Genomic DNA, 16,062 nt, shown 5'->3' with positions numbered 1-16,062 from the left:
ATGTAGTGGTGAGGCAGAGGTCTAACAGTGTGCAGGTCTGATCGGGTGTGAAGTTGATCCTGTCTTCCAAGGAGCTGTCTTCTTGTAGTCGTTTTCTAACAGTCTCCACGGCCTCCGTGGTGGGTATGCAAGTGAAGAGAGAGACTACATCAAAGGACACCATGGTTTCATCTGGATCCAGGGGAAGTTTCTGGACCTTGTCGGTGAAGTCGGTGGAGTTCTTGATGTGGTGTGGGGTGTTCCCCACGAGAGGAGCAAGGATGGTAGCAAGGTGTTTTGCAATGTTATAAGTAGCTGAGTTTATGCTACTGACTATGGGTCTGAGTGGGACCGCTTCCTTGTGGATTTTAGGAAGTCCGTAGATGCAGGGTATGGCATCTCCTGGGTAAAGGCGGTGATATGTAAGGCGGTCAATGATTTTGTCCTTTTCAAAGTGTTGAAGGCAAGCTATAACTTTCTTTTTGTAGCTGCTTGTGGGGTCTCGCTTTAAGGCTTCGTAGGTATTGTTGTCACTGAGGAGAGTAGTGATCTTTGTATGGTAATCTGTAGTGTTTAGGACCACGGTGCATCTTCCCTTATCAGCTGGTGAAACAGTGATGTTGTGGTCTCTTCTCAGGGAAGCGACGGCCTTCTTTTCCTGTATTGTGAGGTTGGACGGAGGGACTTTGGCACTGGAGAGGTTGGCTTAGACTTTCATCCTGATTTGCTCTGCTTCTGTCTGTGATAATTTATTAATCCGTATGGCGGTTTCTGTGGCTGTGATGAGGTCCACTATGGGCAACTGTTGCGGAGAAATGGCAAAATTGAGTCCTTGAGATGCATTATGTTGGTTTTTAGGTTTTCTGGGAGTTTGTGTCATCAGGCTTGTTCTACACACTGTCAATCAAAGCTACAAGCTGGCATGGCGTTAGCTTTGATTTGAATCACTTTTAAAAAGGTAGATTTCCATGAAAAGACTAAATTTGTTTTCTTTCTTTATACAAAGTTCATCCCATTTTCACAGGCTCATTCTGACCAATCAGAAGCCTCCATTTCATGCACATTGTAGCAACTTCCACAGTCGCTAGAGGCCGAGGATGGAGCCTGCCTATTTGCATGACACGCTGTCAACTTTACGCAATAATGCGAGAGGTGGAATTGCTTACTTGTTTATTAAAGTGCTTTGAGAGTTTACAGAGTAATGTGATCGGCTCACGATTCAGACTCTTAAAACATCACAGGCAACAAGGGGAAACTCGTTGTGCAGCGGTCAACAAAAACTACGGCTACCCAGCCCTCCTCTCTGTCAAAATCAAACCAGTGAATGACAGACTGTCAACGCCCACTTAATTTCACCGCTAGCACCCACGTGACTTCCGTTACACATCACCATAGCAACCAAACAAATGAAAACCCAGTGATCATCAAAATTCAATACATTTAATTATGGCTCCTACACACATCTTTAAGTTGTCCTCTGCTGAACATCTTCTGAACCATTAAGAAACTTTCCTGAACTTTATCTTCTAACACTGGCCTGATGTTTCACTGTCAGTCTGGAGTTTGGCACATAGTGTTTGTATGCAAACTGTAGTGGGTCCTGGGCATGCTGTACCTGTGGTCGGAGGACGTCAAACCTGTTGAAGACGTAGTTGAGTTTGTTTGCCTTCTCCACATTCCCCCCCAATGTGCTGTTCTTGGTGTTGTGGCCCGTGATGGTTTTCACATCATTCCATTCCTTATGGAATTCCTTATGTCACGTCACATGACTCATACATTTTGATTAGCACCCAAAGAACTAAAGAAAGGCTAAAAGGACGTTCAGCCAATCAAATCCCTCCTAGGAACAGGAAGTCTAGAGAGGAAATGGAGCAGAGAAGGAGAATCACCAGTTTAAATGTCTGAATTTTAAACTGGTGACCCTCTAAAGAGGCTTTTATTGACTCTTTCTGTTTTCATTACAGGTTTTTTCACCATTTAAACTTTTTAATATCAGATTGAGAAATAACTTTTTAGTTATTTCTACATTTGACACAAATAATGACTTTCTGACTTGACTTTGGACTAATCTAACGACTCAGCCTGGCTATGTTGGACTTGGTGTGGAAGCAGCTCCCAGTTTGAGTTCAGGAGACAGACACCCTCTCTACTTTGAAGATCAGCTTCAAACTTTCCTTTTTGATAAAGCTTATAGTTCGAGCTGGATCAGGTGACCCTCAACCATCCCCTAGTTATGCTGCTATAGGCTCAGGATGTTGGTGGACTTCCCATGATGCTTCTGCTCTTCTTCTCCACTCCCCTCTTTTCACTCCTGGTGCTTTTATATGTCACTACTGCATCTCCTTAACTTTTGTCTCCTCTCTCCCTAGTTTGTATTTTGTTCTTGTCTCTCTGAGCTCATCTCTTCTCTTTCCCCTCACCCTGCAACCAGTCATGGTAGATGCTTCTCCTGGAGCCTGTTTTCACTGGGAGGATCTTTGTGTCAAAGGGAGTTCTTCCTTCCCACCATCACCAAGTGCTGCTCACAGTGGATTGTCTGATGGTTGGGGCTTTCGCTCTATATTGTAGGCTGTTACCTTATACTGCTAAACAACTTAAGATGACTGCTGGCGTCTGTTGGGAATTGTCACTTATACATACAGTTACATTGAATGGATGTAAATTGATAGATGTTATTGTGACAAAGAGAAAATGATTGTTGACAGATGGATTGTTGTTTTGTGTGTCTGCAGTCTGTCAGGCTGTCTGATCACAGAGGAAGGCTGTACTTCTCTGGCCTCAGCTCTGAGCTCCAACCCCTCCCATCTGAGAGAGCTGGACCTGCGCTACAATCATCCAGGAGACTCAGGGATTAAGCTGCTGTCGGCTGGACTGAAGGATCCAGGCTGGAGACTGGACACTCTCAGGTATGGAGAGAATGTCTAATAGAGGAGGAACAGATGGAAACATTTCCTGTGTCCTTCACTCACTTCCTGTTTGTTTCCTGCGGCCTCCAACCTACTTAGCAGTAGCTGGCAATTCCTATTCACCTAAAATTAGCATTAGCCACTAATGGCATTCTACTAAGCATTAATTCCTCACTAATATAACACTAATTCACATCAAATTAGCTTTAGCTGCAAGCATCAGCCAACTTAGAACTAGCTGCAAACATTGTTAAAAGGGAAGTGAAAAGTTTTAGCATTATCGGGTAATGCTAACTCGCATCAAATTAGCATTAGCTAATAAAAGCAGCCTTCTTAGCATTAGCTGCTCACATTGTTATAATGCAAGGGGAAAGAGTTAGCATTAACGGATGATGCTAAGTCACGTCAAATTAGCATTAGCTAGTAATGGCAGCCTACTTAGCATAAGTCCTCACATCGTTATAATGCAAAGGAAAATAGTTAGCATTATTTGATAATGCTAATTCACATCAAATTAGCAATAGTTATTAACGGTAACACACATCACATTGTTAAAATTGAAGGAAAAATAGTATAAGCATTAGCTACTCATATTTTTAAAATATAAGAAAAACATTGTTAGCATTAGCGGATAAATTAGCATTAGCTAATAACGGCACCCTATTTAGCATTAGCCGCTCACATTGTTAGAAATTAAGACAATATGGTATTAGCATTAGTTGCCAATGCTTATTCACCTAAAATTAGCATAGCCACTAATGGTAGCCTATTTAACATTAACTCTTCACATCGCAGGGGAAAAGTTAAAATTGAATGAAAAATACTGTTCACATTAGCTACTCATATTGTTAAAAAGTACGAAAAAAAATTGTTAGCATAAGCGGATAATGCTAATTCACCTCAAATTAGTATTAGCTAATAACGGCAACCTACTTAGCATTAGCTGGTCACATTGTTATAAAGCAAGAAAATATGGTATTAGGATTAGCTGCCAATTCCTATTCACCTAAAATTAGCGTTAGCCACTAATGGCAGTCTACTTAGCATTAAATCCCGACTAATATAATGCTAATTCACATCAAATTAGCATTAGCTGCAAGCATCAGCCTACCTAGCACTAGCTGCTCACATTGCTATAAAGCAAAGGAAAACAATATGAGTATTAGGTTCTAATGCGTATTTGCCTTAAATCAGATGTAGGTGCTAATGGCGGTCTACTTAGCATTAGCAGCACAGATTGTTGTAATGCTAGGGAAAAGAGTGTTAGCATTAGCCGTGCACATTTTTTAAAGTTAAGGGAAATAGTGTTAGCATTAGCTACTCACATTGTTAAAAAGTAAATGTTAACATTAGTGCATAATGCTAATTCACATCAAATTAGTATTAGTTAATAACGGCAGCCTATTTAGCATTAGCAGATAATGTTGACCCTGGCCCATTGGAAAAGTTCAGAACTAAAGATTTAGGAGTGTTTCTTGATAGCTCTTTCTCATTTGAGAAACAAATAAATTCGGTTATTAAAACCAGATGTAAGGTTTATATTGTTGACTGTCATTTATGCTTAGAAATATTTACTCATATATGCTTAAAGTTTTATAATCGATTGCATAATGATAGAGGTTTGATCCTTAGTAGTCTGTAAAGACTCTGTGTGCCTTCCAGAGTGCTCTGGCATGCACACACCACTTGGGGTCATGAGAGAGGTCGTACCCTCTCTTATTGATTTATGGTGTAGGAGGACACCTACTCTGTATCTGCTTAAGTATAAGAGCCCTTTGTTAGGGGGACCGCTGGACTCTTAGCACCAGCTTTGGGGTCACAGGGTCACATCTGGAACACACACCTACACTATGCACAGACTGGTACTCTTTGTTCATACCTGTGTAAGACGTCATATGTTAATGAACTTGTGCATATTCATGTAAGCTCAATAAAGAGCAGTGTTACGAGGGAGCAGACGAGAGCGACTGAGGTCAAGTGAAGGAACGGCGCTGTCACAGTTCTCTCTCAAACTATGATGTCGAGATCATAGTTTGATCTCGACATCATAGTTTGATGTCGTGCATGAGATCAAAGAGCTCTGCTTGGTGCTTTTAGCTGTTGTAGTAGAATTGTCTGGTTCCAGCGGTGGGTCTGTGCTAGACGACCCATCACCAGCTGTTTCCACTGGTTACCAGTACGTGGTAGAATCCACTTCCAGATCTGGTTGTCTTTAAATCTGTGAATGGATTGGCTCCATCTTATCTCTCTTTAACAAAAGAATCCAAGTGGAGCCCTCAGGTCTGCAGATAAGCAGCTTCTGACCAGAACTAGACGTAAAAACAGAGGTGAGCTTTATCGATGGCTGCAGCCAAACTCTGGAACAGTCGCCCTTCACATCAGGTCGTCACCAACACTGGACATTTTTAAAAGCCGGTTGGAAACACATTTGTACTCTGTAGCTTTCAATCCTGACCAGTCTTTATAGTCATTACTGTGTATGTTTCCTATTTTCTCTCTACTCTGTGCAGCACTTTGGCTCAAGCTGTTTTTAAATGTGCTGATAAATAAATGTAGATTTCTTTGAATAAAACAGTGGAGCCGAGCTTTGAGCTCAGTGTGTAACAGTGTGTGTGTGAGAGCCATGTAATGTCCATGTGTGCATGCTGACTGTGCTGCTCTGACCCCCCTCCTCCTTTCAGGGTGGAGCCTGCTGGAGTCCGATGGTTGAGACCAGGTCTGAGGAAGTGTAAGTGTGTTTTTAATGGGATTCATGAAAACAAAGCAGCACACATTCAACCATCTTCATCATGTCAGGAGTCATCATCAAAGTGTCAATCAATGAACAGATGATGGATCAATAACTGCAGCTGGATTGTGTTTGTTCTCTCCATCAGATTCCTGTCAACTCACAATCGACACAAACACAGTGCACACAAAGCTCCAACTGTCTGACAACAACAGGAAGGTGACACATGTGGAGGAGGTTCAGTCATATCCTGATCATCCAGACAGATTTGATGTTTTTAATTATCAGCTGCTGTGTAGAAATGGTCTGACTGGTCGCTGTTACTGGGAGGTCGAGTGGAGAGGAGGGGTTTATATATCAGTGAGTTACAGAAGCATCAGAAGGAAAGGAGGCAGTGACTGTGGGTTTGGATACAATGATCAGTCCTGGAGTCTGATCTGCTCTGATGATGGTCCTCAGTCTGTCTGGCACAATAACAGCTACACATCCATCTCCTCCTCCTCCTCCTCCTCCTCTGTCTCTAACAGAGCAGCAGTGTATGTGGACTGTCCTGCTGGCACTCTGTCCTTCTACAGAGTCTCCTCTGACACTCTGATCCACCTCCACACCTTCAACACCACATTCACTCAAACTCTTTATCCTGGGTTTAGAGTCTGGTCTCGTGGTGACTCAGTGTCCCTGTGCTGAGTGGAGTGTAAAGAGTGTCTCCTGTTACAGAAACACTCTGACTGTTGAACAGATAGTTCAGTCTGTACATGTCTGTCTCTTTCACTCACAAACACGTTTTCAGATTCATGGATTCAATCAGTTGATGTTTGAAACTCTTCTAAATGATTCCTTGTAAACTTCTTCCTCTTCAGTCCCAAACAAACAGGAAGTGATGTCACATGTGTTCCTGTCCACACAGCAGAATGAGTCTATTGCTGACAGTGATGTACAAACAGAGTGAGCATTTCTGAGGCCCAAAATAAACTGAGTAGTTCACTGAATGAACAATGGACTGTGAGCTCAGTTCCTTCATCATTAGTATGGATTATATATGTATATGTATTATATTAGTATCATATATATCAGGTGCTGCTGCTTTCAGTCATTGTGCAAATGTGCTGTTTGTAAGCTTGTAAAGCTGCAGTCAGCTGAGACTGAAGAAGTCACCTGATCAGTGAGCAAACGTTTCTGAAAACGTCCAGATGAACAGAATCAACCTTTTGGGATCAGCCAGCAATGCAGCATCATTGTTGTTCAGCTTCAGAGGTTTGCAGGAATGAACTGATGACCAGAAACAGCTGCAAAGTCCAAGAAAATACCAGCTGGAGTTCAGCTGCATTTGAAGAAGTCAAAGAAAAGTAAGGATGGCAAAGGGCGACGTTTTCTTCCAAAGAGCTGCAAACATGGTCGACGCCTCATTAGAAGAATCATCTGGACGTTTGTGAGGAACTCTAACCAAGAAAGCAACGTCACACAGATCCAACAGACAGTTTCCATGACTGCAAGTGTTGAGTGGAAAAATGCTACATTGCATTATTGCATCCTCTCACCACAGGAGGCGCTGTTGGCACCACTGATTGCTGATCAGCTGTTCTCTGATGATCTGATTGATACTGTGAATAACGGGACTCACTGAACTCTGTGACACAGTGAAGATTACAGAGTTTAACTTCAACATCTGACTGACGTCACACAGACAGAAGGATGAACCAGTGAGGCACAGAACACAGTTACTGGAGATACTGGATCAGCTCCATGTGAACCTCTGATGGAGAAGCTGCTGAGCCAGAGAAACATCAGGACATGACAGCAGCTGCACTTATCTAACAACATGTAGCAGAGCTGATCTATGTTAGAGGATCTATCACAGCAGCTGAAGCCAAAGTCCAACACTGGATACCAGCTGAGCCTGTGCTGAGTGTAGTGTTACAGGAAAAGGGCAGAAACACTGGTAGCTCCCAGTGATGCTGACTGGGGCACAGAGCTGAATGATGCAGCATCAGGACACTGTTTCAGTCTGACTGACAGAGAAACCTGTAGCTGTATCTACATGTGAGGCAGAGGCCACACAAGCAGCTTTCTATGTTTCACAGTGACTGAGATCTTCAGTGGGGGTGGACATGCTCCTGTACAGACCTCTGAGGAGAACCAAGGTGCAGTCAAAGAGTCCAGTCTGTCCTCACAGATGTGAACATGTGCTTTCATCAGGTCTGCTGTCAGCTAGCAGGCTCACATCAGAATCACTGTTCCTGAAAAACACAGTCTGTGTGACATCATCAGTCAGCTGATGGTCCCAGATCTGAATGGTTTCTGTCTCTACTGAGGAAGTCAGAGAATATCACTGAGGTGTGGATCAGGTCTGAGTGAGCTGTGGAGGGACAGCTTTAAACAGTCCACAGGTCTCACGTCCTGCTCAGTCTGCTAGCAGATACCTCGTATTGTTCCAGATGTGCTGACATCAGCAGCAGCACAGCTGTGTGATACCATGAATCTCAGTTATTGATCCAACACACAGTAAATACAAAGATCAGGATTTCTGAGAGTAATCATGAGTCTGAACACATGATCACTGAATGTTAGTCTCCACAATAATAAGCTAACACAAGCAAACACAGCTTTCAGCTCTTATTTTGAAACTGGCTTATTTAGAGAGCTGTGATGTGAGCGTGCCTGGCTCTGAGGCACTTGGGTCAGCCTCTGTTGTTTAGAAGTGTTACAGACTGTGAATGACACAGACCTGTCAGTTTCCATGTTTGTCTGTAACACAGCTCAGGGCTCCATGCTGAACGCATCCATCCAGTGTTATTGATCCAGGACTGATACCAGCATTGGGATCAATACTACAACACACAATCACATGTGTCCACGTGATGTGTTTGACCAGCTTTATTCATTAATGATCAATCAGCTTATTTACTGCATCTGAGTCCAGCTTCATTTAAATGATCCAACCATGAAAATGACATCAGTCCTACAGAAGCACTTCATGCTAACAGGAAGTCATTGATTAAGGTGGAATAACACAGAGACACAACCACTCACAGCTAACCTGACCCCACTAACTGCATGTGTTTGGACTGTGGGAGGAAGCCGGAGTACCGGAGAGGACGCACACAAACACGGGAGAACATGAAACTCTGAAACAAAGATGGTGGATTTGACCTCAGGACCAGGTGCGTAATTTCCAGGGGGGTTACGGGGGTCATGACCCCCCAATAATCAGATCCAGCCAATAAAATTTCATCGTTCCAGTTTATAAAATTATGAATTATCTTGCATTAATATCTTTTTGATTTTCTTTAATCGTTTCAATTATTATCAGCAAAATAGTTCCATGTTTAATCATCCAGTAATGTAACCCCGCCTCCTCCACCGTGTACTTGGTTCTACCCAACCGACTTTCTCTACCAAACCTTCACTGTTTGCTGTGTGTTTGTTAGCACAGTCGCTGGTGCCAGAGACTGGCAGTGACTTCAGTCTGAGGTTTGAAGTTTCCATGTCTGTGTGATGTGTGGTGTGAAGGCTGCTGGTTAAACTGGGACTCACTGTTGAAAGCACTGAGTGCTCATAGAGATGCTCCATGAGTCCCAGTACAGACTACAAACATGGTGGAAACTTAGCTTTGATATCCACACACTCTGCACGTCTGTGAGTAACTGTGATGAAGATGTGCAGAGATCTGTGTCCAAACAGGAGAAAGACTGTAAAGACTCTGTGCTTCTAACAGCCTCTGTTAACATATGTGAGGCTGTTTGTTGTTGTTGCCATGGAGCTTTGCACTGTTTGGGTCAGCAGGTCATGTGATCAGGTTTGTTCTGCTGGACGATGGTTCAGTGTCGGGTTTGTTTGCATTCATCAATAAATATCTAAATAAATCAAAGACTCCATGTTTGTTCTTTCATCATGTGACCTCTGCTCATCCATCTCTGTGTGTATCAGGATACATTTGGTTCATAATACACAGAAAAATCAGAGTTATTACCTGTAATAAATGTGAAAGATTCCTGCAGTGATAACCAGGCAGGACTGAAACACATCCAAGCTGTCACCACGGTAACAGCACCGTCCATCCACAGGTGAGGGGAGGAGCAAAAAGAGGGACTTTCACCATTTTATACTAAAAACACTCAACTAATGTTTCTAATATGAAACAAATAAGCCCACATTAATGTGAGCGTTTATTAAATAATAATAATCATGATTTCCTCCTGATCTCATTTCCACAGCAGAGAAAACTGTGGTGTATATTGAGGTGGAGGGTGTGGTCTGTGGCTCAGGTGTAGAGTGAGGGTGGGGTGCACCACAGCAGCATGCTGGGACTGCTGAGGGTGGAGGAGGGAGTGATGATGACATCATGAGCAGCGCAAATGATTAATCACCAACACAGTTGTGTTTGTTTCTAGTATAGTTATAAATAAGCTGATCAAATATCTGCTGACTGATTAGATCCAGTATCTATTACAGATGAACTGGATATCACAGCATGTTGTTAACCCGTCATATCAAACTAAACAGTGTTGCTGGTGTAAATATCCTCCAATAAAATCAGATGAGGGCTTCTGTTGCCAGGTAACGATGATGTCACCCTGGATCTTCTGGAGTCTGATGTATTTCAACTGATTCATTTATTCCACCTTAACAGTTCATTCCTCAAATCAAACAGGATATTTGACCCTTAAAAAATGTACCAACAAATAATTTTGCAATAAAACATTTATTTCTCAGCTTTTACAAGTGAAATCAAACAAGTTTATTTAAAAGTGAAACCAGAGTGGAAGCTGCTCATACAGAGTCCAACCCAGGCAGCATCATCAAAGTGTCGGCTCTCTGAACACGGTGCAAGATCGCCATCTGCAGGACTAAACTAGTTTTTCTCCTCGTCAACCTCAAGATGACGTCATCGTACAGCAAAACATGCAGATCAGGTGACATGACTGTCTGAGAGGCGGAGTTAAACTGTGGCAGGTAAGCATGTGGAGGAGGAGCAACAACATGATGCTGGAACATCATCATTGCATTATCCAGTTTCCTCTCTAACTGGATGCTGCTGTGAACAAGAACAGCTGTGGAACCAGGGTCCTGAGTGTCATCTATGGATGAATGCAGGTCAGTGAGTACAAGGGCAAGGAGACGTCACAGACATGTTGAAATTGTGATGTGAAGACGGTGGACTGTGGTGGCCACTGCAGACTGTTGGGCTCTGTCACAATCTTCTTCAGTCTCTGTTACAGACGTGGGTTTGCTTGGACAGCCTGATAGTGACTCCCTGTCTGTCTGGAACAAAGCGTTTACATTCAAAAAGACATTTACACAAAACACCAACATCACATGATATTATTTATTATTATCATTTATTCATATTTATTTTTCAATGAAGATGACGACCAACTGCAGCTTGAATCATTGAGACACATTAAATAAACTTTGCTCGATGACAATAAGCAGAGTTAAATCAGTCCAATAAGTGTGGAGCCCTTCCTTCAGAACGTGTCTGCGTAGGTTCTCAGTCGCGTAGGTTCTCAGTCATCCAGGTCATGTTTGTCCAAGCAGCAACCACAACCTCCCTGCACAACATTTTGCAAAGTCAAATTTGCTTATTGTCCCATCAACAGCTTACACACAGAATCTTCTTTCCAGGAGTACAAATATCTTTACTGTGAGGAAGTGACGCAGAAAATACAACGTTTCCCTCTCTGTGACAATGAAGAAGTGCTTGAGATTAAGTAGAGCGATCCTTCTTCCTTCTTCATTTCCTGCTCGCATCATCAGCTGACCTCTGGCTTCCTTGTCAAGGTCTCTCAGCATTGACTGGAACATCAAATCAGACTCACACCATCTTCTTGTAATGTGGGCATGTCTGTCAGTTGTTTGAAGAGCATCTCTGGCCTAAACACAATAGGAAGAACAACACCGCCCCAAAACAAACACTTCCAGATTAGATGAAGGGCACCATGATTGGAAATGGTAACATTAACACGTTAACTTCCTGTGTTTGGTCTGCAGTGGATGACTCGAGATTCAGGGATCTACATTTAAAAACACACATGTAAAACTGACAGCAAGGTTTTACCATCATATAGTCGACATAACTAAGCACAGCTGTTAACCTGTATGTTTGCTAACATTTGAACTCTTACTGTTGGAAATTCTATCAACAAAACACTAAATATAGTTGAATTCAATCCTACCTGAGCTGGTTGAACCAGTTTTAAATTCAAATTTTATTTATCACACACACAAAACCATACACAGTATGACAGGAGGTGAAATGCTTGTAGCTGTGCAATGCCCGACCAGTTTCATGACATACTTCCTCTTCCATCTGGGAACATAGTCTAAAGACAGGAAGCAGCTACTGTCAGCTTCCTGAATACCCAATAAGAAACAAATCAGGCCAAATCAACAAACCTTTGGGTCTTGTTTTCAAAAGTGCATGTTTGGCAGCTTCTGTCTCTCTTTCCATCCACTGTTGGATGTCTTGTTCTGAAATAGTCACTTGGACAAACATGGGGAGAAAAGATTCACTTGCGACTACAAGCATACGGTCCATTAAAGTCGGGTTACTCGGGGACTCTTTCAGGACGGCAGAAATCTCCTCCTCAGCAGACTGGTGACCTTCTCCTCTTTGTCCCATCTCTGAAGGAGCTGCACTTCTATCAGTAGGAACTGTCAGCTCTCTCAGTTTGAATCGAAATGAGTCATTTTAACTACTAATACAGAAATATGTAGACCTAGATCCAATGACTTCCTCCTCCCATAATGCAATAGTGCATCAGTCAGAAGGTCCAGTGGATGTGATGGAGTCATCTGTTTGTGACTCGTGCAGATCTTCTGAGGAAGGAGCAGAACCTCTCCATGCCTTCTCCATCGTTCAGCCCAAACCCAGGAAGCCTTCGTGTGCTCTACATGATTTCTGATTAACACATATTTGCTGTTTACTGTACAAGAGTGTATCAAAGTATGGACTGAATAGTGTGTGCATGTGCTTAGGATGACATGTGTGTCAGTTGGTGTACATTCACCAGTTTATGTCCATAAACATGGACAGCCAGGGAAACACCTGGAGGTGTTCCTCCTGCATTTGTCTGATAAACACCAAACACAGTTTTATAAACAGAAAATGTTGTTCTTGTGTCATATAGTAAAAGAAGATACTCACATGTATATGTGAGGACAGCACACAGTGTCGTATATGAAATTCAGCTTGATGTTCTTGTCCTGGTATCTTTTCACCAGCTCACTGATGACACTGGATCTGCTCGCCTGTTTAAAACAGATCATCTCAATGGTTTCGAGTCGATAAGAGAAATAATATTTTGGGAAACATTTGGTGACATTGTTGACTGTAGGTTAGTGACTTAAGCATTGATTAACAACTCAGCGTTCTCCATGAATCATGTTCAAAAACATCAAGGGAATTTCATGACGACAGGAGGCTCCAAATACACCAGTTACACCACTTACATCTAGTTTTTTCTGCTGGTTTTGTGACTGAAGTAAATTTCCAGCTTCAGAGTTGCTGCAGTCCTAATTACAAAAGGAAATAGTAGTCCTCAATCAACCATAATAACTTTAACATGACAGAAATTATCTTTAAAAAAAAAAAAAAATAGGTGTGTGTGTGTGGGGGGGAGGGGGGCAACACTCAACATCTGCACATTCAAAAACATCTGTTTCCATCACAAATACTTCAAATGTTGTTTCTTATATAACCAGTCCATTTAAAACTATGACTTATTTAGGAGAGCGCCTCACTAGTGATGGAGCAGTGACATGAAGTTTCCTTCAACATTTCCTCAGCTCAGCTGGTTTGGAGCTCTCAGGATGAGACAGCAGATATTCCTCTACATCTTTGTCTCTTACAAACATGATGTTTCCATCCAAGCGCTCAGTAATACTTCTTCTTTTTCTTACAAGGCCAAAGTCGGCATCCATGCTCACAATCATTGTGCCATCAGTCTGAAACCAAACATCAACACTGGTTCATCCATTTCTGTCTGATGGAACCAAATCTCATGACAGGATGATTAACTTGGTTGGTAGATCATTAGATAACACCTGACAGACTGAACCCACTCCAGTGGACATAAGAGTAGAAAATATGATCTAGTGTCAACATTGAAGGACTTTTCAGCCTGAAACATGTTTATATACAGAAATGTGTCAAATGCTGTTAAACTGCATGATCTGCATTGTGTTGCACTGAGCAATGACACACTGATGTCCAAACAGAATAGTTTGGCATTAAGTCATAAATCTCTAAGAACAAACCTGTGTTCACGAACATCTTTATCTCTCTTGTGTTTACTGCGTGGGTCTGTGGTCCTCTGGTAAATGTAGCTGTAAATGTTGTTTTCCTAATATACACGAGTACTGCTGCGTTCATGCATCGATGTTCTCCATGTTCTTTGCAAATAATGCAAATGTTTGTGAATGGTGCCGAGCATTTCTATGACATCTTTCAGTGAATCCCACAGGCTGAGCTCTTCTCTCTTTGCCTAACTGCTTGCTGTCTCTGAACCAAAAGAGCTCCAAGTCACATTATCCATGTTCTCAGCCAGTGGTGTGACTGGTGTGGGGACAGGTGAACCAGTCTGACTGAAGCTGGGAGGTGACGACTTCATTCGTTTAATAACAGCCCCTCTCGCTCAGTTTTTTCATTCGCTCTTGCTCAGATCTCTGCGAACCTGCTCGCAGTGTGTCGCTCAGTGTGGTTGATCATCTTCATCTTAACTTCCTGCTTCTATCATGGTTAAAGCTGATGAATCCTGTGGACATCAAACACTGATGGTGTTACTGGAGCTGAGTGAAGTTTGATGGCTTTATGATCCACACTGTGACACATGGCAGCTGTCAGAGCAGAACACAGGAAGTCAGCAGGTGTGTTTCAATTCAGCCTCTGCTTCCTCTGAAGGTCCATGACATCACAGCGAGGCCACGAATGCCGTCCAGACTCCCAGGCTCCCACAAACGTGTCCTCCTTCTCCCTGGATTTGAAGCACAGGTAGGCCCACCCTATCCCAAGATGCATTGCAGCATAGTGGTGGAACATATATTATGGTCCAGAGATGGAGCAGCGCTCTCTCTGAGTCTTTGAGGCTGTTTCTGTTTGAATCTGGCTTCAGTCTAAGGCTATGGCTCAAAGAGGATTCCTTTTTTTTACTGTGCTGCAATTGTTTACTGGATTATTTGTGCCATTAATTAGTGTCAACTAATTTTTATTCAATCTCCACACAGGATATGCTTGTGAAGATGGAATATGGGGGAGAGCAGAAGTGCGTTGAAGTTCCACAAAGTGATGAATGAAGGACATGCATATTGTATTGAAGAAATAAGTGATGAGATGCTGTTATTTGCATTTACCATGTCAGACCTTTTGATAAACACAATTCTAATGAAAGTGAGAACATGTACACTGTTACATCTTTCAGAAAATGTTTTGAAATTGTGGTGCACAGTTCAGAATAAATGTTTTTCAAAAACCATTGCATCTTTTTAGTAAATGTTTATTTCCAAAAGAAATTTCTAGAAGTTCAGAACAGTAAAATTCCTGCTTTTGAGAATGAATTAGAAGATAACTCTTACGTAGTTAAACTAAAATACTCTTTGAGAGTTAATATATAAACTCTTAACACCAAGTGTTAAATTATCAACTCCAGACAGATTTGGTGTTTAACACTAAATCAGAGTTAACGTACCAACTCTCCAAAAACAGTTAAATTAACACTCTCTGGTGTGGACCCATATAGACACTTTAATAGTGTTGAAATCAAATCCGACAGTGTTAATTTGGACATGCTGGATTTGCTGTGTACATTTGATATTTCATTAAATTTTATTGTTTTAGCTTTGGGGTGGCCAGTCTGGTTGGGGGGGTGGCCTGGGGCACGCCACTGTTTGTGTGGCATCAGATTTGATGCAGAACAGCTGATTGTTCTGTAAATAGTTTGAGATGTTTATTTAAAAACACCTTGGCTGTATTTTTAGGTAAAAGCTGCAAAAAACTTTGTTGTTTGCATAACCCAGTTACTTTTTTGAAGAAGTAACTATATAATTAACTGCCCAACATTGGTCATTATATCCTGTATTATGCAGACAGAGTTACAGACTCTCTCCCAGACCACAGACTCAGAATACAAGTCAGAGCTTTATTAAGAAAAATTTTTTTTTTTTCCCTTCTAATAGTGTTAACATGCTACAGGTCATGAACAAGATTTTATTTTTCATTGTAAGTGGGCTAAAGCAGTTAATTAAAAGTAGTCTAACATAAATGTAAATGCTGTAATTTGATTACTTTAATAAACATGTAACTTGGATGGATTGGATGCTGGCGTGACCACAGTGCACACGTCTGCTTTTGCTCACAGTGGTCCAAGGGCCGCTCAGTTTGTGTGTTTGCTCAGACATGTGAAACATTAGAGGGAACATCAGCGTTGGTCAAGTTACTTGAAAAAAGTAATC

General features: G+C 42.0%; 1 protein-coding gene across 1 annotated transcript in view; it reads left to right on the top strand.

Moving 5' to 3' along the window:
• The window catches only part of LOC309703217 (NACHT, LRR and PYD domains-containing protein 3-like), a gene marked incomplete at its 5' end in the record, with an annotated part of 44,910 nt that extends 35,429 nt beyond the window's left edge, over positions 1-9,481 (top strand). Inside the window, 3 exons of the mRNA XM_082527929.1 lie at positions 2,712-2,885; positions 5,567-5,613; positions 5,762-9,481. Of these exons, the coding sequence (XP_082384055.1) occupies positions 2,712-2,885; positions 5,567-5,613; positions 5,762-6,300 (760 nt within the window). The 3' untranslated portion in view covers positions 6,301-9,481. The remainder of the gene's footprint in view (positions 1-2,711; positions 2,886-5,566; positions 5,614-5,761) is intronic.
• Positions 9,482-16,062: the final 6,581 nt, after the last annotated feature.

This window comes from Aulonocara stuartgranti (genome assembly GCF_965226115.1).
Source record: "Aulonocara stuartgranti genome assembly, chromosome: 3".
Classification (NCBI taxonomy): domain Eukaryota; kingdom Metazoa; phylum Chordata; class Actinopteri; order Cichliformes; family Cichlidae; genus Aulonocara; species Aulonocara stuartgranti.
This window is presented reverse-complemented; position numbering and strand designations above follow the sequence as displayed.